Here is a 21,396-nt window from a genome sequence, read left to right as displayed (position 1 = left end):
CATACTCACTCTTTTTCAATTGAAATTGCATTGAAAGAGAAAAAAAAAAATACATATTGTTTTGGAAATGAACAGCAACATTTTCGACCAAAAGCAAAAGACTTCTGAGGATCAAACATTTTTAATTCAAATGCATAACCATTAAAACAAAATATCACACAAATAAAAATACATAAAAAAATATAAACACGCTTTATTTCTAAATGAAAAGCATCATAAAACGTGTCTATCGAATTCTGTTCTTTGTGTAAGTTATTCATCTCAATTCAATATCCGGACAAATTGAAGCATTTGGTGTTTGATTTGCATTTTCAGATTGGCAATTATCAGTATGCGCACCCGGAATTGTTGATGCTGCCTGATATACAATTGTTGATCCAGAACATTCTCCATTTATTTCCACTGGCTTTATCACAGGATATCCACTCATTCCCGAATATCCTTTCCTCTTTCTTGACCGTTTGACGAAGCAGACCACCGAAACTACAATGACAATTCCACAGACGCACAGAGCTGAACTCACAGAAAGAACAACTATTAAAATAACTTTTGTTGTTCTATCAAGACCGCCTCCATTTCCCGCAAGATACCTAGCATCCACTTCATGCCGAGGAGAATATTTTTTTGTGTTATTCGCCCCTGGGTATTGCAATGAAACATTGAATGTTGAGGGGATAATATTCTTCGCAATATCAATTTGAGCATAGGAAGAATTAAACGAATCAAAATCAAGAATTGTAATTTCAGAACTTTTCCCATAAATGCATAACTTCACTTCACATGGCAACAAATTTTTAATTAAAACAAGTAAATTGTACTTATTTGAATCACTTGAATTACTAGCTATTACATTCGTTATTATTGGTGAAAAAAATGGTTCTCTTTTCCCTGTTAATGATGGTCCAGCAGCTCTACATTTTCTCAAATCAAAATAATTCCCTTTGTCGTCTGCTCCATTATGTTCATAAGTTCCAGATGCATACACAATTCCATCGCCCACACATCTTAAAGGTCTTCTTGAAAAAAAACTGTTCTCATAACAATTTGTCGAAAACTGAACATCATTCAATTCAAGTGAACCTTTATCCATGAATAACGCTCCAGAAATCCCAGATAACTTAGAACTATATATCTTTGACGTACAGTTATTGAGTTCAATGAGACCATGACTCCAATCGCAAGCCTCATTGGAACTCAATTTTTGACTATTATCCCAATACAAAATATCAGAAAGATTAACGTTTCCGATTGAAACATTTGAGATATGTGCACTGATCATCTGATGAACTTCATTCAGCATTTTCCCTACATATTCGAACTGGACAGCAAGTCGTGTGCAACTCAGTGAAAAAGAGGCGTTATTCAAAATGAAACCAACAGGAAATACACTCTGCTTCCAATCCAACATAAAATCAACTTTCTCCATTGACAAAGCAGCACTTTCAACTTTGAAACAGTAATCATCATTATTATTGCGAATAAGGCAACCTTTATCCGAACTTTCGGAATTGAAAATACTAACTTCCCCTTTAAGAATATCAATCTTTCCTTCGGAATAATTCCCTAACCCTATTGTTATATTTCGATTTAAAATACTATCAGTCTTCTTTAACAAATACTGAAGCTCTCTGCATGGTATTTGCTCCGTTCCACAATCTTCGTTATTGGAACCATCTTTTGAGTTTACATAAAAAGAAGTTGAATTATCATCGCAAAAGACATGCAAAAAAAGTGTGAAAAATACAATATTACAAAAATGGAGAGAAAACATAAAGCTGATAATTAGTTACGGGTTAATAATGGCTTCAAAAAACTGATTCAGAAATTTGAAAAACACGAAAATTTGAAACAAAACAGATAACATCATGAAATCATCGTTTTTAAAGGACAAATTCTATTTGTTTCGGAGGAGATGTTGATTTGCTAACACACTAATCAATGATGTCATGAATCATCTTGTAGATATTTTCCGATGAATGGATGTGCCTTCAATAAATAAAACTTTCGAATGTGCATCAGTCGAATAGACACATGTTAAATTAAGTCTCATCAAAATAAACTTCTAAATACCTTTTGACAAACCCTCTGGTCAAAACATTCACAAAAGACAATCATTTTATTATCCAATGCAGAAAATATTGAAAAAGTTTGTTCCAGAAATAAATGAAAATAATTACAAAAAATGTTTTTAACTGATTTTTGATTTTTGAGAGTTCACACTTATAACGTTGAAACGAATGAACGCATTGGTGTGTAAATTGAAAAATGAAAACATTTATTTTTTTTCGAAATCAATTCTGAAAGAGAGATTCCAAACATCTCAACATATAAGCTCTATGCAAGTTCAAACAGATATAATTCAAATTATTATGAGAACATTTTTTTAATTGCACAAAGTTTATTCGCCTCCTTTAAAATCAACGACAATGACTGAATCTTTTTGAATGAACGAAACACTCAAATATATTTTTAAGTTCGAATGAATGCTTCTGCATTATTGACACGTCATGTGCGTAAAGAGAAGATCAAAATGCTTTCAAAATTGCAATTGCTTTCTAATATATATTGCAACTATCAATGCTTCATAAAATACAAATCTTATTCTTCGATTTTTGAAAAAATTTGACACGTTTTTCGGAAAACAATGAAGAGTTTCTGAAACTTTTCTGAAAGCTGAAAAAGAAGATCTTTTTGAATTTTCTCCGATAACTTTCGCTTTTAATTGTTTTCTCCCAGTTCCCAATCCATTATGAAATGAAAATTCTTTCAAGACTTCATTACAGAATTGCAGAAATGATATTTAACATCAAAAATAAACGAATTATCATTCTTCTTTTTCTGTAAACAATTCAAAAATGATTCACCACTTCCATTTGCAAACATTCAAATAAAATATGAAATGCACAAGAGTTTTGAGCTTTCATGAAAACAAATTTGGAAACATGAATTCATAAAGGAATAATACTAACTAGCATCAAAGGATTATCAACATCATTTCCTTTCTTTTCAATAAAGTGACGTTTTAACATCTTTCTTAAAACTTTCTAAAAATTTTTTGAAATCCCTTACTTTATTTGTTTTGGAGTTGAAAATTTGTTCATTTCGTAATTTGACAGAAAATAAGAATGACAACGGAACTGATAAAAGTTTATATTCAATATACATTCCATGTTCATTTGAAACAATTAATATATGTGAATCTCCTTTTATGATTGTTTTGCAATTCTTTGAACATACCAAAACCGCAAAAATGTCTGTTTCCAATGTATTTCTTTAATTACTGAAGGAGAACTTTTCAACGGAGTTTTGGGGTTTATTAACCATTCTCTTTTGTGCTTTCTGAGGTATCATTTTTTATTGAAAAGAAACTTTTTTTCAATTAAGACTTTGCAATTCCGATGATCAAAAACAGAAAATAGTAGAAATAAATGGGATGCTGGATGAAATGTGTAGAAAAGAGCAGGGATCAACATTCACGAATGAACTGTACAATGATATCGACAAAATGATTGTTGAAAAGAAAATATCAATGGAAAATGCCATTTTGATATTGAAACACATTGGATATTTCAAAATGATAAAAAATATATGGATGTGTGGATTTAACTATTCTTCATTGAGCAATATGATTCGGCTGATGATCATCGAAGAAGAAGAAAAGAAAGAAGAAATGAATGAAAAGCGACTTGTTGATCTTTGTGAATGTTATCTTTTGCATGGAGGAAGCAATTCATTTGTAATTGCTTCAATTTGCGTGCCTTGCCTTCTGAAAGTTGCATCGAACAAAGACGAAAACGAGGAAGTTCAAAAAGAAGTGGAAATGGAATTATTGGCATTGAGTTGTGTTCCTAAATATTATGTCTGAGCACTTCTATTTCACTTTTGAAGTCATTGTATCTTTTTTGTATTTTTTTTTTTAAAAAATCAGAAAGTTGAGCAAAGGCTTCATTTGCGTGAGATCAAAGATATCATAAAGCATCACCAGGAGCATCATAACCTTACACGACTTGCCTATCAATCCGTCTGGTTGTTTCTTGTGCGCCGTTTTGTTTTGAACGAAAAATTTGAAATGATCATTACTGATGAGTTGCATTTTTTGAGAGAAGCAAGAGGGGAGTTGGAAGATCTTGAAAAATGTGTGGATTGGAAGAGAAAGGAAATATTAAAGGAAAACGAGGAAAGAAAGAAAGACATGAAAAACGTATCAATGTTGATCAGATGGTTTGATGTGCTTGAAACATTTTTGATTTCTCAAAAAAAATCAACCAGAAAATGTGATAGATTGATTATGGGCATGGATCTATTGTGCAGAGCAGCAAAATATAATTTCAGAGATTTTCATGAAAAATGCATTGGAACATTTCAGAAAATGATAGAAAAAAGAACAGTTTACGTTGATGAACTTGTGAGGAGTGGAGTCGGTGACAGCTTTTTGGAGTGGATGATGCAGTCCACTTTGGACGACGGACTTATGAAATGCTATTTGAGATTCGTTGCGAAACTATTCAAACGACTTAATCAAAGAACAGATGACGATTTCAAAGAAGCAAGACAGAGATTCAAGAAAAGAAGAATGCTCGAAAGGATGGAAGAAGAAGGATTTGAAGATGAGATCTTTAGCATTTCTTGTGTTTTATTTTATTTTAAAGATTATTACGATCCGCCAAATAATCTTTTCGATTATATGCTATTCTGGTGAGCATCATTGATATGAGGGAATAAGTTATATTGTTTTCTTTCAATCTTTTTTTTTAACACATCATAATGCCGAAAGCAAATAGCAATTTATTTTCAAACCTTTTTATTCGGAAAAGGATAGTGAATGATATTAAACAAACAAGTTCCTGTCTGTTTAAATCATCTTTTCTTGACCGTCTTTTTCTTGCAGGATTGATCTTTGATATTGCAAACCCTTGGGGAAAAAATGATCATTGCTAAGTTGAAAGTTTTTATCAAATTCGTTTTTATCTGTGTCGAATGAATTTCTTGAAGCTTGAATTGCTCAAATGGTCCCATTCGTTCAATACTTGAACTGAAAACCAATCTTCTTTGTAACGATCTATCTTTTTGAAAGATTGCTAAGCTTTTTTTTCATTTTTAATTATCTTTTTTTGAGGAAACAATTTTCAAGTTTTTAACCAAAGAATTGCATCAATATTTTCATGTGAAAGTTCAAAATAAAGAATAGCTTTTGCAAATGCGTATGGTACAATAAAATACAAGAGCTAATATTTATCATTGCTTATGTTTTCATTCAATAGAATGAATGAAATGGACATATTCATTTCTGAAATAAAAATACATACTTTTAAAATGCAAAACACAAAACCATGAACAATTTTGAGACTTTAGAAGGTGATTAGTTATTAAAAAACTGCACGTTTTTAATGTTTCATTCGCAACAGTAATAAAATTCAAAAATAAAAGCAATATATTGAAAAAGACAACTTTAAAAAAGTGAAATAATAATATATTGGGAAAAAAAAAGAAGAAAAGAAAATGAAAAAAGTGAAAAAAAGCAACTATATTCTTATTGTTTGAAAGAAAAATAAATCATGATTCTTTTTCCAAGAAATACAAAGAAATGAGAACCAGCAGATTTAAAGAGAAAGAAATATATGATTATTTGCAACAGTAACATATAAATAGCATTAACACTAAGAGCCAATACTTTACATATCAACGAAAATGACACATATATTGAGAGAGAGAAAGAGAAGCAGAAAGAGAGAGGGAGATGGGGAAAGAGGAATAGGCACAAAAATGGGTAAAAAAGAAGCAAACATACACAAAGCTAAAAAGAGAGGCACTTTCACATATGTTTGAAGTGTGTAAATATACATTCTTTTAAGAAATCAAGAAATAAAATTAAAAAAAAAAGAGAGAGAGAAAAGAAAAATGAAAAAGAAAAATGAAAAGAAGACAATCTTTTCAAACATATACCCATTTAATTTTCTCAAAAACGGCAATGCAATAAATTGCAGCCAAAATCTGGGTAAAGCAAATATTATATGCATATAAAACGTACATAGTCTAAAGCCTTTACAGATTAATGTTGTTTTCTTCTTCATCAATTTTTTGCTCTCCCACATTCAATCCATAAACAGCTTCGGCACAGGTGATATCTTCGTCAGTAAAGTGCATATCAAATAACGAAATAACCTTTCTTCTTCCAACTGCTTTCACCGCATCGTTCTTTGAACAAAGCTGGTCTCCTATCAATGTCAACCTCTGCCTTATGAGAATGTGTTCTTTCTTGTGCTTTTCGATTCCAACGTAATTCTTAGCAGCCATTTCTTTTTCTTCTTCCGTAAATACAGCCAGCACTGTTGATGAAAGCTGGAAAAATGTTGCCATTATAGTTTCAATGTGCTCATTTCGCTTCACAGAAGCAAGAAGTTGCTGAGCGGCATCGAGAATTGATTCTCTTCCTTTGTCAAATGAAGCATGCCCAGTAACCATTGATGGTAACATCTCAATCTCTTTCTCGCCTTCTTTCATTGGCAACAGGTTAAACAACTTCTCTGATACATTCTCAATAAATTTGATTTCCTCAATCCATGTCAATCCGTTTCCAAACATCGATATGATGAACAGCAAACAAAAGCACACAATAACCACAATCAAAATCGTGATCGATTCCTGCACTTCTTCTTTTCCAGTAGCCAAAATCATGTTTGTCATTTTGTTTAAGCCCTGAACAATATCACTTCGAAGAGCGGTCATAACAAAACGCGCTTCCGTGTTCATAATCGTAACTTCACTCACATCCATCTTTGAAATCCTCTCAAGATTCACTCTCAGTCGTGCCAAAAGTGTTGTCAGGCCATAAATAGTTCCTTTCACCCCATACATCCGATACTCATCTGCTTGCGAACAGTCATCCGAATCAGCCAAGTAGCACTGTGCCTCCTTCAGCAGCATCTGGTGGTTAATCGCCGTCTTCATGCGTGTGACAGAAACTGTATCATAGGTGAAATCATCCGTCTGCGTATAATCTGAATCGCCAAAATGGCAGTCAAGATGCACAGCTTCGAAATATCTCGACATCGGAACCAGCAAGTCGCGTGCAACCGCTGGAGAGCCCGAGCAATGAGACGAGTTGTACAAAATGGGATTACGCGATGAAGGAAATGTGATTGACTGATCTGTTTTCAGAATTGGAATCGGCTGAAGTATTGTTGACAGTAAATATTGTATCTGAAAGAGAATCGATGCGCGCATTCCTGATAAGATGATGTTTGCAGATGTTGGTTTGAAGCTTTCAACATAAAATATCACCAGCACAACTGTAGATGCGATCGTAGCAACACCCAGAAGCACTGAAAGAACACTCGTAACAATGATTACTCCTGTAACCGGACTTGGCAGCTGTTTGTATGCTGCTTCGAGCTTCTCGATCTCCTTTTCCATTCCTTCTTCCCAAGCTGTATCGTCAACTGCATTTCTAACAAATCCCATCTGCTTGTATTTTTCAGATTCTTCGGAATCTTCATCATCAAATTGAAATTTTGTATCAGAAATTTTATTCTGTATTTGCTGATTATGAACAAGTGGTTCACTATCATCGGATACTTTTTGCATTATGTTCGATAATTTATTTACTTTAGGAGCCGCATATTGCTTTTCAAATTGTGAAACATGCGTATTCTGGCTATTCGGCAACGAGAAGCTCTTCCGATATAAATTTGAAGAAGCAGCAGGAGATATCACCCGCGCTGGACTGAAAACAGGGTTTGTGCCGCACTCAGAGATCGATTGCTGCGAATAAACAGAATATGAGGGAACTATCCCGGAATACAATTGACTCCCATTCCCAGGAAATAGCTTTGACAAAAGTGATGGCGACTGTGCAACGTTTGTCAGATCAATACCCTGATTGTTGGTCAGTTGCTTGTTCGACTGCATCGCAGAATTCACGTTCCCACCAAACGACGGAGACTGTTGAGTCTTTAAACTACTTCCAGTCTGTGCTGGAGTTATTCCGGTTGTTCCAACTGTCCCAGAATCTTCTGAAGCTCTTTTGTGATTAGCAGCATCTTGGGTTACACTTTCAATCTCAGATGTCTTAAAGACCACATGATCAGCAGTTGAACCATCGTTCCTCGAGCGATAAGATTGAATTTCTGATGCTGCGACTTCAGTTTCATGTTTTTGCTTGACTGAAAAGAGATCATCCAATGGAGATGTTCGTGCTGATTTACCAGATCCAGAATTCTGTTCAGATATTTGTGCCACTCTCATATTCTCTTCATCGATTCTGGGAGATTGAAAATGGAATCCTGGAGTCGAAGAGGTCGACATAATCTGTTCTCCAAACAGCAATTTCGGAGAAGGAAGCGAAAGTAATGCTTCCGATATTGACACAACTGAAGGCTCAGGCCCAGCAAGCAGAGGAGAATTCGATTCTTCAGAGTCAAGTTCCAACGCAGACGAGTTAAATGCCAGCGGTGTCTTTCTATGCGACAATTCTTTTGATGCACGTCTTGTGGAAGAAGAACTTGTGCTATTGTCAGTCAGCTTCTCTTCGATACACTTTCCACTGCGAGGAGTCCGAGTGCTTTTCTTTGGATGAGGACTTGGCGAGCTTTCGTCTGTGCCTTCATCCATAAACTGTGCTTCACCATCTTCCCAACGCTCATACTTGTCGCTGGAGCAGCTATCAGGTGCCTTTGCATCTTGATTCTCGTTCAACGCAGCTGACATAGAAAAATCATCATCGTTATCCTCGTCTCTCAGAAGTCGGCGTATCACGCCTTGCATCTTGTTCTTTGGCACATCCAGCATCGCATGGAAAGCCATTATCCGATTCTTCACAGCTGCTCTCGTCACTCTGACGAAGAGAATTAGCTGGATAGCAGTTAGAGGAGCAAGGCATATGGTTATTATGAGTACAACTACAGTTATAATTTCATTGCACCCTGAGTTAATAATATCAAAATATGACATAATCACTCTTTTCGCTCCGTCCAAGATCGGAACAGGGCAGTTGAACACCAAATACTGAATATTTGGCAGATAATCAGGGTTTTCAGGGCGCGCAGCCATGTCTGAAATTGAGAGGTGGTATATCATTTGTGACACTGTTGCAATCACCTCCAACATTGACGACGGATGGAGCACCTGTTGTTTGATGTCCACCACTTCCTCCACACTGCCATCTGACTGTGTCTCGTTCTTAGTGGTGAATATAAACGAGTACGTATCGATGCTTGCTGTCTCCCACGGCTCCATATTTGTGGTAGACTCGTGCACTCTGCCAAGCATCGATGCCAGGCTCTCTGACGTCTCCTTTAGCATCTTCAGCAGCTCTGTCTTCCGCACCATCGTCGACATCCACTCATCTACAATCGTCTGATTCACAAACTTGTACTTGATATCGTACACAAAGAAGTTATAGCTGATTGCAGCAGAACGAGCAGTGTGGTATGATAAGTCGCACACATTCCTCAATGTGTCCAAGTCTTTCTGGTATATATTCGACATCACAACATATACAACAAGCGCAATTATAAGTGCAGTTACATCAACTAAATGCAAACATATCACTGTGAACCTCAACAAGGAGATATTATTTGCTTGGCTCCCGCTTTCACCGCGCCCTCCCATCATCAGATCTACAATCATTGCATCTTTCTTCTTCTTCTTCTTCTTCTTTCTCTTTTTTTTATTGTATTTTTGATGTCTTCTGTCGTCATTCGAAGAATGCTGCCATTGCATCTCGCTTCTTGCAAGGGCATCTTGTTCCCCATCCAAATTCTGCAGGTCAGAAGAAGAAGGGCTCGCGATGGCCCCGCCTTCAGCCCCTTTACCCGAATCAGGGTTCTCATAAACACTCCCAGCTGTCACTTCCAAACTTCCGCATCTAACTGTACGAACATAATTCGCTTCGCTCTCAGTGCTATCTTCGCCTCTTGCGCTCGTTTTCACATTTCCCCCGGGTTTTCTATCTCCAGCGTCGTCTGTTTCGCCCACGGCAAGCAAAGCATCAGCAGATGTTGTTGCCTGCGTGTGCGTCAACGAATCGCCAGAGCTGGTAGACTCTTCTTCGATCCTGTCTGCTCGATTCAGAATCATCTCTGCCTCGTCCTCGTCGTCGTAGATGTCCAACAGCAGGCGCGCATAGCTCCTCAACACCGCTGTGTTCTGCCCGTGCGACGCAATCAGTTCTTCGTAGCTCTTTCGAGCAATGTCTTCATTCTTCACAATCGAATTCAGAAGTACTGGAATCGATTTGTAATCAGGCTGGATCGCTGTCGCATTCTCGAAAAAGTCCTTCATCGCACTCACTGCCAGCTCGTGGTGCTTCTCTGCTTTTGCTAATAGAGAAGTAAAGGCAAACGAATTCATGTCACTCGTCCCGTTCCCGCCGCTGTCTCCGTTGACTCTTCCGCCATTCTCCTTCGCCTTGCAGAACAGCACAAAGTTCAAAAACAAGTTAGGAGACAGTGTTCGTGCTTTCCTCAAAAGCGTGTTGGCCTTCACGTAGTTTTTGCGATACGATGCCAGAAAAGTCGCATATTGGAAGTACAGCATGCAGTTGCTCTTGTTCGTCTTCAGCGCTTGCGTGTACACATAGTCTGCAAATGTTAAATAAATCATTGTACGATACTCTTTCTTTTGGATAAAGCGCAGCGACGGCTCAATTCGATCTGGCTTCTTTAATGGAGGCAGGGCCAAAGACGAACTTTCAGAACAAATATCAGAAAGCTGGTTCCCAAAAGCAGTTAAGAGATACTTCTTCTCTCTCGATTTTCGACCAATCCTAGGCAAAAGCACGATACACATAACAATTCCAGAAATCACTCCAACGACTTGAAGAACAACTGTAACAATCCAATTGTGTGCTGCCCCTTCAATTGCATACCCAACTTCGCCAAACAGTCTTAAACACCCGAACATGCACCATTTGCATGCCATAAGCAAATTTCCATTCAGTTTGTATATTGGCTGAATATACACAAAATACATTGTCAAGACAAGAGAAGATCCAACAGTTACAACTCCGCGCCAGAAAGGCCAGCCATACAGCATTCTCATTGCAAACACACATCCATACACAAGTGATGAATCCAATGCTTGCCATAATCCGCAAGGAGATGACCATAATCCTCCATATTTCGGATTATGGTTGTAAATCATATTGTTAACAAAAAAAGAAGATAACAAAATATAAGCGAGAATAACAACGGAGATAACAAATCCAGAAATAGACATTGAATCGTTAAAGCAAATGCTTTCGAATCCGTGCTGAATCATTTGCCCTCCTGATTCATAGCAATCAAAAGAAGTTATGCAAAATGAAATTAACGGGATAAACAAGATCGTATATGTTACTCGCACAATCCAACGAAGTAATGATATTATCCATGGCTGTGAGCCAGAAATAGAACCTTGAAAAACGGCCACAGCCAGTAAGTACACAACAAGCAAAATGAAATAGCACATGAATCCCATTATTACAACTGAAACAGATTTTCCCACAAGATATCCAAGATATGTTCCATCAAGATAGCATAAATACTGCGAAGTTTTGTTGTGCATGTTCCATAAAAAATTGATAAGCATTTTGCAAAACATAGAAAAAGCATTTTTGTTTGTTAATTCAATTAATAAAAAATTAAACCAGCAAACCTGTGAAATCTTATTCACGTCTTGCGTCAAGATGTCGATTCGAAAGAAACTAATCGTAACCATTTGCAGCATTGTTATTGACCATATGAAAATTTCCCATTTCATGTTCGGATGTTTCGGTTGATCGTAAAGAGGAGAAAAAACAGAAAAGCCGACTGTTTCTATTTTGCTGAGCCCTTCTGACTGAGCATATCCGACTGAAACTCCACTTGTTATCGAACTCATTGATTTGTTGTCCTCTTTTATCATTTTAAATATCCTCCCAAAAGTATATCAAAGTTATCTGCAAAGGATGGTAAAAGATAAACCGATGATCTGTTGCCATTTTGTATTTTCAAAAAGGAAATGTTTGTTACATAATTATTTGTTTTATGAATTTTGTTCCACTTAATTGTTCCTTTTATTTTTTTCAATTTCTTTATTTGACTAAATTATTTTTCCTTGAGAATGCTACACTTTTTATGAAAAGAATGCAGAAAAAAATTGGTATAAATCGTTGCTTTTTTCATAAATTCAATTTCACCCCATTTGGGACTGAATTTTCGTATTCATGAAATAATCAATTACCTGTTCCAAACTTTTTCTGTAATCGTATAATTATAATTCTGACATTCTCGTGCATTATAATATGAAGAAATATTTAAAAGTTGTGGAAAATCTTTGAAAGCACTGTGTGGAACTAAATTCCTAAATAAAAAATATTTTCCAAAATTTTAATCACGATGTCGAAATTGGACCTTTGTTACAAGGAAAAATAAAGCGATGGTTGTCGGTCGAAAGATTAAACCCAAGTCGAGAAGTTTTTTTTTTTTTTTTTTTTTTTTTTTTTTTTTTTTTTTTGAAGTTTTGAACGACGAACCGGGTCATTGCACAGAAACTGAACAGAAACAGAAAATTGCAAAGATGAATTCAACAATAGATGAAATGGACAATGAAAGATTGCAGTCCTTTTCCAATATATTTTTATTTGACAGAATATCTATGATGACTGGAGAGAAGAGAACGCAATGGGGAAAAAATGTTTTATTGTTGAAGCATTTGGGATATCGTCGAGCATTAAAAGAATTGGCAGAATCAAGCTTTTCTTTTTCTGTGTTATGTGAAAGATATGAAAAGAAGATTGCTTTTTGAAAATGAGAAGAAAGAAGAAAAGGATGAATGGCTTCTGGTTGATCTTCGCGAATGCTATTATCATTAAGCCGTAGATTTTCACCTAAATTGATTTCAACTTTTGTGCTTTGTTTTATAAAAGTTGCATTGAGGAAAGATGAAAGCGAAGAGACACGAAAAGAGGTGGAAATGGCTTTGCTCGCATTGAACGGCTTTGGATATAGTGGACGTGATTTTTGTCCATTTTTATTTTATTGACTGGCTTTTATTTTCTTTTTTTAAAAGAAAATGTCAGAGGAAGTATATTTGAAAGAGTTCAGAGGCACAATCCAGAATCATCAAGAACATCACAATCTGACACGACTTGCTTATCAGTCTGCATGGCAGTTTTTGGTGTATGGATTGTTTAACAATTATTCACCTGTTGAAGTAATCGCAAATGAACTGCATTTAGCGAGAGAAGCAGAAAGAGAATTGGAAGAGCTGACAAGAAATGTGGATTGGATGAGAAAAATGGTGGGGAATAGAGAAAATGAAATGAAAGAAGAGCTTTTTATTTTGAGGTGGATGCGAATAATGAAACGTTATTTTCACGATTTCACAATGTGGAAAGAAGGAAATGTCGAACTTATCAACAGCCTTGTTCAGATATATCGAGCAGCAAATGATAATTGCAGAGATATTAGCTCTGAATGCGCTTATCCCTTGAGAAATGCATCAGAAAATAGAGTTGTGAACGTTCAAGACTTGTTTGAAGGAGGAGCTGTTGATACTGTTTTGGAGGGGATGCAGCGGCCAACGTTGGATGACAATGTGATGAGAAATTGCTTGTATTTCTTTTTGAATGTTTCAAAAAGACAAAAACACGAGGAGAAAGATGAAACGGACGAAGCTAAGCGAAATGCAACAAAAATGGAGTTGTTTGAAAAGATGGAAGAAGAAGGATACGAAGATATCATCACAGGCTTTTGTGAATTGATTCCATATTATTTAAGCCTTTCAGAAAATGACCTTCCGTTTGAAGACTCGTCTTATTATTTTGTGTATTTGTGAAGCGAATTCTCTATCCGCTTATATTCCTTTTGTTGAAGTCTCGGAAAAGAAGAAAAAAAACGGAATGAAATGGAAATAGAGATTCAAAAGATGCAGGTTGCGGAAAACGAACAAAGGGGAACATAATGCAATGAGAATAGAAGAAAAGAGATTTCATTCAGAAGCAAAGTCTTCTGCTTAACAATTAGCTATTCAACACAAATTGAAGATTTTTCATCCTTATGAATCATTCTTCTCATTATTACCTTCTTCATCTGCTTCGGTCTCACTTTTCGTTCACATTTTCTTTCATGCAGCATCAATCGACATTTCATCAATCAATTCATCATCTTTTTCTTGAGTTTATCTGTGAAACCACACTTTGCGTTGCATTCCATCAAATATCAATGTGTTTTGAAAGGACTCTTTGCAACTTCACTTTGTATTCAGCATCGTAACAATGTTCGTTATATAATATCATCATTATCATCTTCTTCTTCTTCTTAATGTTTTTTGTTTCAATAATCAATGTCATCATCATCACTTTCCACTTTCTCTTCTTCATCTTCAAATTCTTCTTCTGCATTTTGAAGAAGTGACTGCATCCTTTTGAAATGCTTCAAATAAAATGATGGAATCCAATGAAACTGGGCTATCAAAAAAGGATTCAAAAAAATAGAAAGAAAGCCTTTTGACAGAAAATATAAGCCAGTTTTTTGGAATATTGTTTCTTTGTCTTTTTTGTTCCTTGTGAAGTGTTCTTTTCTTTTACTCTTTCAGAATTGGTTGTTGATATTTTATTCTTGAAGACTGTTTGCAGAGGAGCATTGGAAGTAGAAACAGAGAGAGAAAATGCGAAAGAGAATGTTGGTATTTGGGTGTTGAAGTGAAAATCTACACTTCAATTACAGAAAAAATAACATAATTTTCTTTCAATTCGCACTCATCTCAAAAAATCCATTTTCGTTCACTGAGTTTTGGTTTCTCTCTTCAACTCTCTGAAATTACAATCAATTCGAGAAATTAGGAAAGAAGCTGGAAGGACACAAGACTGCTCAAAAGAGCAGGACCGAGACTTTTAAAGCTGATGAGTGAACAAGTTGATATTGATTCTTCTGCTTGAAACTGATGGGCAGACAAGTCAAGAGAGGAAGGCTATTGAAGAAGAAAAGACAAAAATGAAAAATGTGGTTCATACTATTTTAAGGATGATCATTTTCTTCACTTTGTTAAAATAAAGTCTTATAAAAAAATCTAATTCTTATTGAATAAGTTTCAAATGAATGTTTGCTTTCGTTTTTATGAATGATTTTCAAAAAAAGAAAATAAAAATTTTTGTTTCAAAATAAAAGCATTTCATTTCATCAAATATTCACAAAATAATCAGAACTATTAAATGGTAATATAGAACCAAATTGAAATCTTATGACAACAAGTATTTCACATAGACTTTCGATGATGTCTTCGAATCCTTCTTCCTCAATCTTTTCTATCGCTTTCCTTTTCATCTCTTTTCTTTTCGCTTCCTCCATTTTATTTTTTTCCTTTTTTTCCAATCGCCATGAAAGATTCAATAAGAACAATAAACAATTTGATACCGTTTCGTTATCTAGTGTTGTTTGCTGAAGTTCTTCCAAAGCAATATCAACTGTTCCACTTTTCAACAAATCGTCGGTCTTAACAGCTCCATTTTCTACTAATTTTATCAAGAAATAAGTGCTCCAGCTGTTAGCATCTCCGTTATTCTCTTTTGTTGCTCGAAGCACTTGAACAATGCTCCCAATAAGCCCCACAAATTCTTCGTCCCCAATTTTGTACGGGTCTAAGAAATTTTCCAGTGATTGGATCCATCCCTTAAAAGCAAAAGTGTCTTTTGTTTCTTTTTCCTCTTTTTCCTCTTCTTTTCTCTTCCAATCCACGCATTTAATCAGCTCGTTCAATTCTCTTGTTGCTTCTCTCGCATAATGCAATTCATACGCAATTACATATTCCAAACTTCTTTTACAATGGTACCTGTTGAACAAAAACTGCCAAGCCGATAGATATGCAAGATGAGTGAGATTTCGGTGTTTCTGATGATACTTGATAATCTCTGTGATCTCATTCAAATATAGTTCTCTATCTATTTTCTATTTTTCAATTTGCAAAATTTCCAATAAACCAAACAAAACAACTCAAGAAATCAAGTTATAAATAAATCAAACCTCCCATATACCAACGAAACTCAAAGCCAGCAAAGCTATTTCTACTTCTTTTTGAACTTCTTCGCTTTCCTCTTTATTCGATGCAGCTTTCACAAGACAAGGCACACATATTAAAATTAATTCTGAAGATGATCCATTGCCAAGCAAAAGATAGTATTCGCAAAGATCGACCAAAAGCTTTTCGTTCTTTTCATCCTTTTTGCTTTCTTCTTTAGCAATCATCTTCTCGAATCTTTTTCTCAATGAAGCTTGCTAAACCCATAAATACATATTTTTTTCAGAGCTTTGCAACATCCCAAATTTATTAACAGAGCAAGTGCATTTTCAAATGGCATTATCTTTTCTTTAATCATTTTATCCATTTTTTTGAAATTTTCAACAGTGAATACAGAATTGACTTCTTTGTTGTCCATTTTATCCATTAGTCTGTTCATTTCCTCGATTTTCTGCTTCTGTTCAATTTTGGAGCAATTTTCCAGTTCTTCGAACAATTCTTCAAAAAATTAAACATCAAGAAAGAAAGGAAGGAGAAACAGTAATCATTAATTCAAAAATAACATTTCTTGCGAACCATTGAACTTTTCGGTGATATTCAACGCCTATGCTTTTAAAAGTGAATTACCCAAAATGCATTCAACATTTTCATCGCACACAGAGATAAAGCAAAATCATTTGACAAAAAAAAATGAACGAAAAGGGTGTACATCCATCAATGCATCAGCGCTAATACCATCTTTTTTTGCATTTGCATTTGTGAGAATCAATTTTGGAGAGAAACAAAGATATTTCTTTCAGATCTGTTGTTATGGCTGTTATGATCATTGTCATTTCTTTTTTCAGAAATAAAATTATCATCCACAAAATGAGAGAACATCGGATAGAAATCATCTCTGAATTGTGAGAATAATTTCCGATGATGGCAGGAGAAAATGGAAGGAAATGAACAAATATGGAATTATTGTCAAGTATCTCACATGAAATAGTCTCGATGGAATCGCAGCAGACAAAAATGCATTGAATTCAAAATTTTGGATGAAAAATACTTGCATGTTCATTTTCATCTGGAAAAAAATCCAGCATATTTTTTTTCTTAAAAAACACATACGAAATAACGCAAAATCATTTTTTAAAAACCATTCAATTGGGTTGAAAAATTCTAAATAGAGAAACAATTGCTGATCAATTTCATTTTTTTTTTTCTTATGGAGCACGACTGTGCAATAAACACCCCACATTAAAAAAAAAATACTAAATGGCTATTCCTTTTCAAAATCAAATTTTCATTCGAGTTTTGATCAAAATTATTATCTCAATGAAATAAAGAGAAAATGAACGAAATCGGAAAATACACACATATTTTGACGATATAAAAAAGAATCATAATTTTTTTCTTTATCCCCTTGAGATTAAATTTTTGGTCAAAACTCGAACGAAAGCATGTTTGCAAAAAGGATCAGCTAAATGATGTTGTTTTGTTAAATTTATAAAAAAGAAAAAAACTGACAATTTTCTTCGAAATATATTTCTTCATTACAAACTCATTTGGAATTTGAGACATTCGTTTCCACAAAAACTGGATTTTGTGCAATTTTTTGATTAAAAATGAGGATATAGTTTGTGTCAATAATGGTGGTCACTTTCGATAACTGTGGACAGTTGCATTATCTTAACAATCGTTGACAGTTGCTTTTCGACAATCAACCCAATCATTCTTTCAACAAATATGAACTAATGTGAATTGCAAAAATCACTTATCCAACTCTGTGAAATTTTATAATAATTATTTTTTTCCCGGAGAAACTCGAAGAATCTTATTTTCCCGAGTTTCTCCGAGAATTGAATCTGTTAAGTTCTTGATTCTTGGGAGTGAGTTGTAACATTTCTGTATGTCTTATAAGTTCATATTCATTGAGGGAATAGTTGGGTCTATTGTCAAAAAGGAACAATCAATAGTTGTTGAGATAATGCCAATATCCACAGTTATTGAAAGTGTCCACCATTATTGACACAAACTATACATGAGATACCGAGTTATTTTTTTTAAGAATTTCTCTAATCACAGTCTATCCGAAATAGAATAAAAACGAGAAAAAAAAAAGCGAACTATTCTTTGCAAAGCACAGAAAAATGAAGCAATCTTTCAATTCATGTCAAACTTTTTCATTTTTGAATGCTAAGAAGACAGAAAAATTCAGAATCTGTTCCCCATTCTTTTCCAAATTCAACTGAATTGATAGAAATCAATAATCAATAAGGTTTTTTTTTTTTTCACAATAAAGATTGAAAATAAATCATTGTTTAAACAACAGAAAATATTAAATAACACATTTGAACGCATATGATCAATTTAAGCTTTGATTTTTAGAATTTTTTCATGCAGTTGAACCCATAATATATTTAGTGAACCATTTTGGAGACAAAATTTGCATATCCTACATTATGCACATTTTCCTAATGGTTATTCTTTTCTCACTTGAAAATGCAAGTGATAGCCTCGGAGAAGAATTTTTGATACGTCCAATATCTTCCTCAAAAGTTATTGTTCATTATCATATTGTTCAGGAAACTGAATACAGCACAATACATTCTTGTACGCAATCATATTTCTTTTAAATCATTAACTTATTTTATTTTTTTGAAGTGCAAGAATCATGGATATTTTCGCGGATGCTGAAATTTGATTTTGCACGTTCGAAGTCAACTTTTTTCCTTCAACATCACACAAAAGGAAAATGGAAAAAAGATTTCGGAAGCCTTATAAATCCTATTTCACCCATTGGGGCTGAACAAGTAATTACATTCCCTATGAAAAGGTATTTTGATATAATTATCAATTATGCAATTTTTTGATATTTAGAACGTATTGCGAAACTTCAAAAGTGAACAACTTGCTTGGCCAAGTTTTTGGATTTTCTTTTCCATCATTATTTTCTGACACAATAAAAACGGAGCACTTTTGCATGTCTAATTCACCACATTATGGTTAAAAAGATTATTTATTTAACTCGACAATATTAATATTATGATTTACAAAAGGGCATTCACATATTTTTCAAAATCCACGAGAAGTCATATCAACTGATGATTTTGCGACTTTTTTTTCATTTATACCAGGGCGTTCACTTTTACGTGAGAATAATTTACACAAAACATTTTTGAGCTTTTTATCGGTAAAAAAGTTGAATTCTGCACAATTCTTAGAAATGAATTATCATCTTTCTGTGAGGAAGGACCAGCATTTGCGCACAAATGGAGACAAAAATTCAACAAATAACTCAGATGGACCGATAAGAGATCAATCAAAGCAGCAACATATTCTTCACTTTGTTCAAACGCTCACGGCTGTTGTGGATGTGGGAGAAGAATCACTCAGATTCAATGCATCTTTGCTGCACAATCCATTTTCTACAACTGACACGCACGTCTATCTTGATCTGTCATTGCTGAGCTGTGCACATGGGCAAGAGAGTGAGGCAATGGAAGAGGAAAATAGAGAGAAGATTAGAAATTATTCCAATGATGACAAAGAGAATGAAGGAAAAGCGGCAACAGAAAATCAGAATACTATTAGCTGCTTGAAGCATTTGTGCAAAACACCGGGGGAATGCGAAAGAATATCATCTTTGGCAGAAATCAATCCATTTTCTCTAATACATCCTGTTGAGGCAAGTCAAGGCGATCATTCAGAAAACAAAGACAAGACAGCTTCTGGCGCAAAGCTATTGTATTCACTTATTGACATACCAGTTGGTGCGAATTCAACGCACACATCATCAGCCTCTCAGCAGGATCATCCATTTTTTTCGAATAACACTCATTTCATCAGCCTCCGTGACCTCCCAACAGAAAGCCAGGTGCCGCTCCACTTGCAGTCTCCGTCTCTTCCGCTGGTTGCACGCCGTTTTCTGACAGGAAAGCCGACGGGGCAGGAAATGCAAGTTGTCCATTCATTCACAAACACGAAAGCTCACTTCATTCAAGAACACTTCAAGCAAAATTCTTTGAAAGGGATGAAAGAGGACAGATCTTCAAGTTATGAATCCAAACATACATCACAAAAGACAAGTGGAAATTATGTCTTTTCCAATTCGATAAGCTCTTTTCGCAATGAAACTGCTGAAAATGAAGACGAAGCACTTCATTTTGTGTATGTGGCTGAATATCCAAAGTTTATGGACTTGTTTCTGCACAGAAGCGAATGCGTTCTTATCAAACACAACTCTTCTTCTCCAAACAGACTGAGGCAAACGCTGCAGGTCAACTGGACTCACGGAACGCAGGTGAACTGCGATGAATGTGTGAAATTTTGTTGTTCAGAATCATTTTTTAATGATTTTCTTTCTTTCTTTCTTTCTTTCTTTTTTGAATTATTTATTTCTCACTGTTATTTACAGACATTCGTGTAGCCTATGGCCAGCCAGACGAGAAAGATCTTTCTTTCTTCCGCACAAAAACAAACAAGCAGAACCAATCTCTTCTGAAGCTTGCACACACACGTCACACCCAAAAATTGCATCATTTGCATTCAGCTACACAGCAACCGTCTTCTTCTTCTTCTCCTCCTCCTCCTTCTCCTTCTTCTTCTTCATCCGCATCGCATCATTCCTCCACTTCAGCCTCTGCCCCTGTTTCGGCTCTTCCTTTCTCCCTCGATGAGTCACTTCCTTCAAGCACAATTCATTCCCATCCCCCAAACACAACTGCGTTTCCACAGAAGCCTCTTCCTTTGAAGCTCCACGTGGCACTTCCTCCTTCTTCAACGCTGCTTTTTTCTGTTCCCTTTCGCAAAGGCGGCATCAAATGCAAAGACCTGCCGTATGACCCGTATCGAGGCGTTGATGTTCCGCGCGGAGAAATATGGCTGGCAGACGACGGCTCATATTACTCGAAGCTGCTTCAGTTGCAGAATGGTTAGACAATGATTTTTTGAATATATTTGTTGTTTCTATTTATTATTTATTTATTTATTTATTTATTTATTTATTTCAATGCATTTTTATTCTTTTTAAAAATGCAATTTAAACTTTCATCTTCACAACTATTTCAACAGACATGCAGACGGAGTCAATTCGAGAAGCACTTGACAGATTTCATTCCACTTCACTCGACAGCACAAGCACTGAACATTCAGATTCACTTCAGCCACAAAAGCTCTTCCGCATTGTCGATGATGCATTGCTGGTGTTCAACATGCCGTGTGATCAGCCAATGTACTACAACGTGCCGATCATTGTGAGCTGCATTCTTTCTCTCCTCTTCGGAGCTTTCCTCGGGGCGCTTCAGACAACCGACCCGAATGCTAAATTCGCTGAGAGACGGCCACTGAAAGAAAGGATACGATGTTGGATCGATTCGAAAAAGAAAAAGAAAACTGAATGAAGCATGTTGCTTGGAAATCCAACGATAATTATTTCAT

At 35.3% G+C, this 21,396-nt stretch overlaps 4 protein-coding genes across 4 annotated transcripts; 3 read left to right on the top strand and 1 right to left on the bottom strand.

Moving 5' to 3' along the window:
* The first annotated feature begins 3,067 nt into the window (after nucleotides 1-3,067).
* MONOS_690 (uncharacterized protein) lies at nucleotides 3,068-5,198 on the top strand. Its single transcript, XM_067877175.1, has 4 exons — nucleotides 3,068-3,146; nucleotides 3,287-3,344; nucleotides 3,413-3,859; nucleotides 3,929-5,198. Exons 3-4 carry the CDS (start codon nucleotides 3,434-3,436, stop codon nucleotides 4,697-4,699), a joined length of 1,197 nt encoding a protein of 398 aa, XP_067734458.1. The 5' UTR covers nucleotides 3,068-3,146; nucleotides 3,287-3,344; nucleotides 3,413-3,433; the 3' UTR covers nucleotides 4,700-5,198.
* A 28-nt stretch (nucleotides 5,199-5,226) lies between these two features.
* MONOS_691 (uncharacterized protein) lies at nucleotides 5,227-11,951 on the bottom strand. Its single transcript, XM_067877186.1, has 2 exons — nucleotides 11,635-11,951; nucleotides 5,227-11,523 (listed from the first exon to the last, which is right to left on the bottom strand). Exons 1-2 carry the CDS (start codon nucleotides 11,881-11,883, stop codon nucleotides 6,043-6,045), a joined length of 5,730 nt encoding a protein of 1,909 aa, XP_067734457.1. The 5' UTR covers nucleotides 11,884-11,951; the 3' UTR covers nucleotides 5,227-6,042.
* A 1,081-nt stretch (nucleotides 11,952-13,032) lies between these two features.
* MONOS_692 (uncharacterized protein) lies at nucleotides 13,033-13,797 on the top strand (the record flags this gene model as incomplete). Its single annotated transcript, XM_067877197.1, has 1 exon — nucleotides 13,033-13,797. One exon carries the CDS (start codon nucleotides 13,033-13,035, stop codon nucleotides 13,795-13,797), a length of 765 nt encoding a protein of 254 aa, XP_067734456.1.
* Nucleotides 13,798-18,373: 4,576 nt separating this feature from the next.
* MONOS_693 (uncharacterized protein) lies at nucleotides 18,374-21,359 on the top strand (the record flags this gene model as incomplete). Its single annotated transcript, XM_067877208.1, has 6 exons — nucleotides 18,374-18,570; nucleotides 18,622-18,793; nucleotides 18,838-18,962; nucleotides 19,017-20,276; nucleotides 20,375-20,890; nucleotides 21,031-21,359. The coding sequence occupies exons 1-6, from the start codon at nucleotides 18,420-18,422 to the stop codon at nucleotides 21,357-21,359; spliced, it is 2,553 nt and encodes an 850-aa protein (XP_067734455.1). The 5' UTR covers nucleotides 18,374-18,419.
* Nucleotides 21,360-21,396: the final 37 nt, after the last annotated feature.

Source organism: Monocercomonoides exilis (genome assembly GCF_001643675.1).
Source record: "Monocercomonoides exilis strain PA203 chromosome Unknown scaffold5-2102611, whole genome shotgun sequence".
Lineage (NCBI taxonomy): Eukaryota > Preaxostyla > Oxymonadida > Polymastigidae > Monocercomonoides > Monocercomonoides exilis.
Note: the sequence above shows the minus strand (reverse complement) of the source record. Positions and strands in the feature narration are given on the sequence as shown.

Bases quoted from the DNA above. Each gene is read 5' to 3' on its own strand.
- MONOS_691 (XM_067877186.1), bottom strand. From the start codon at position 11,883: ATGATAAAAGAGGACAACAAATCAATGAGTTCGATAACAAGTGGAGTT. The intron at 11,524-11,634 runs GTTTGCTGGTTT...AAAACTTCGCAG, and splicing joins ACGTGAATAAGATTTCACAG to TATTTATGCTATCTTGATGG.
- MONOS_690 (XM_067877175.1), top strand. From the start codon at position 3,434: ATGCTGGATGAAATGTGTAGAAAAGAGCAGGGATCAACATTCACGAAT. The intron at 3,860-3,928 runs GTCTGAGCACTT...TTAAAAAATCAG, and splicing joins GTTGTGTTCCTAAATATTAT to AAAGTTGAGCAAAGGCTTCA.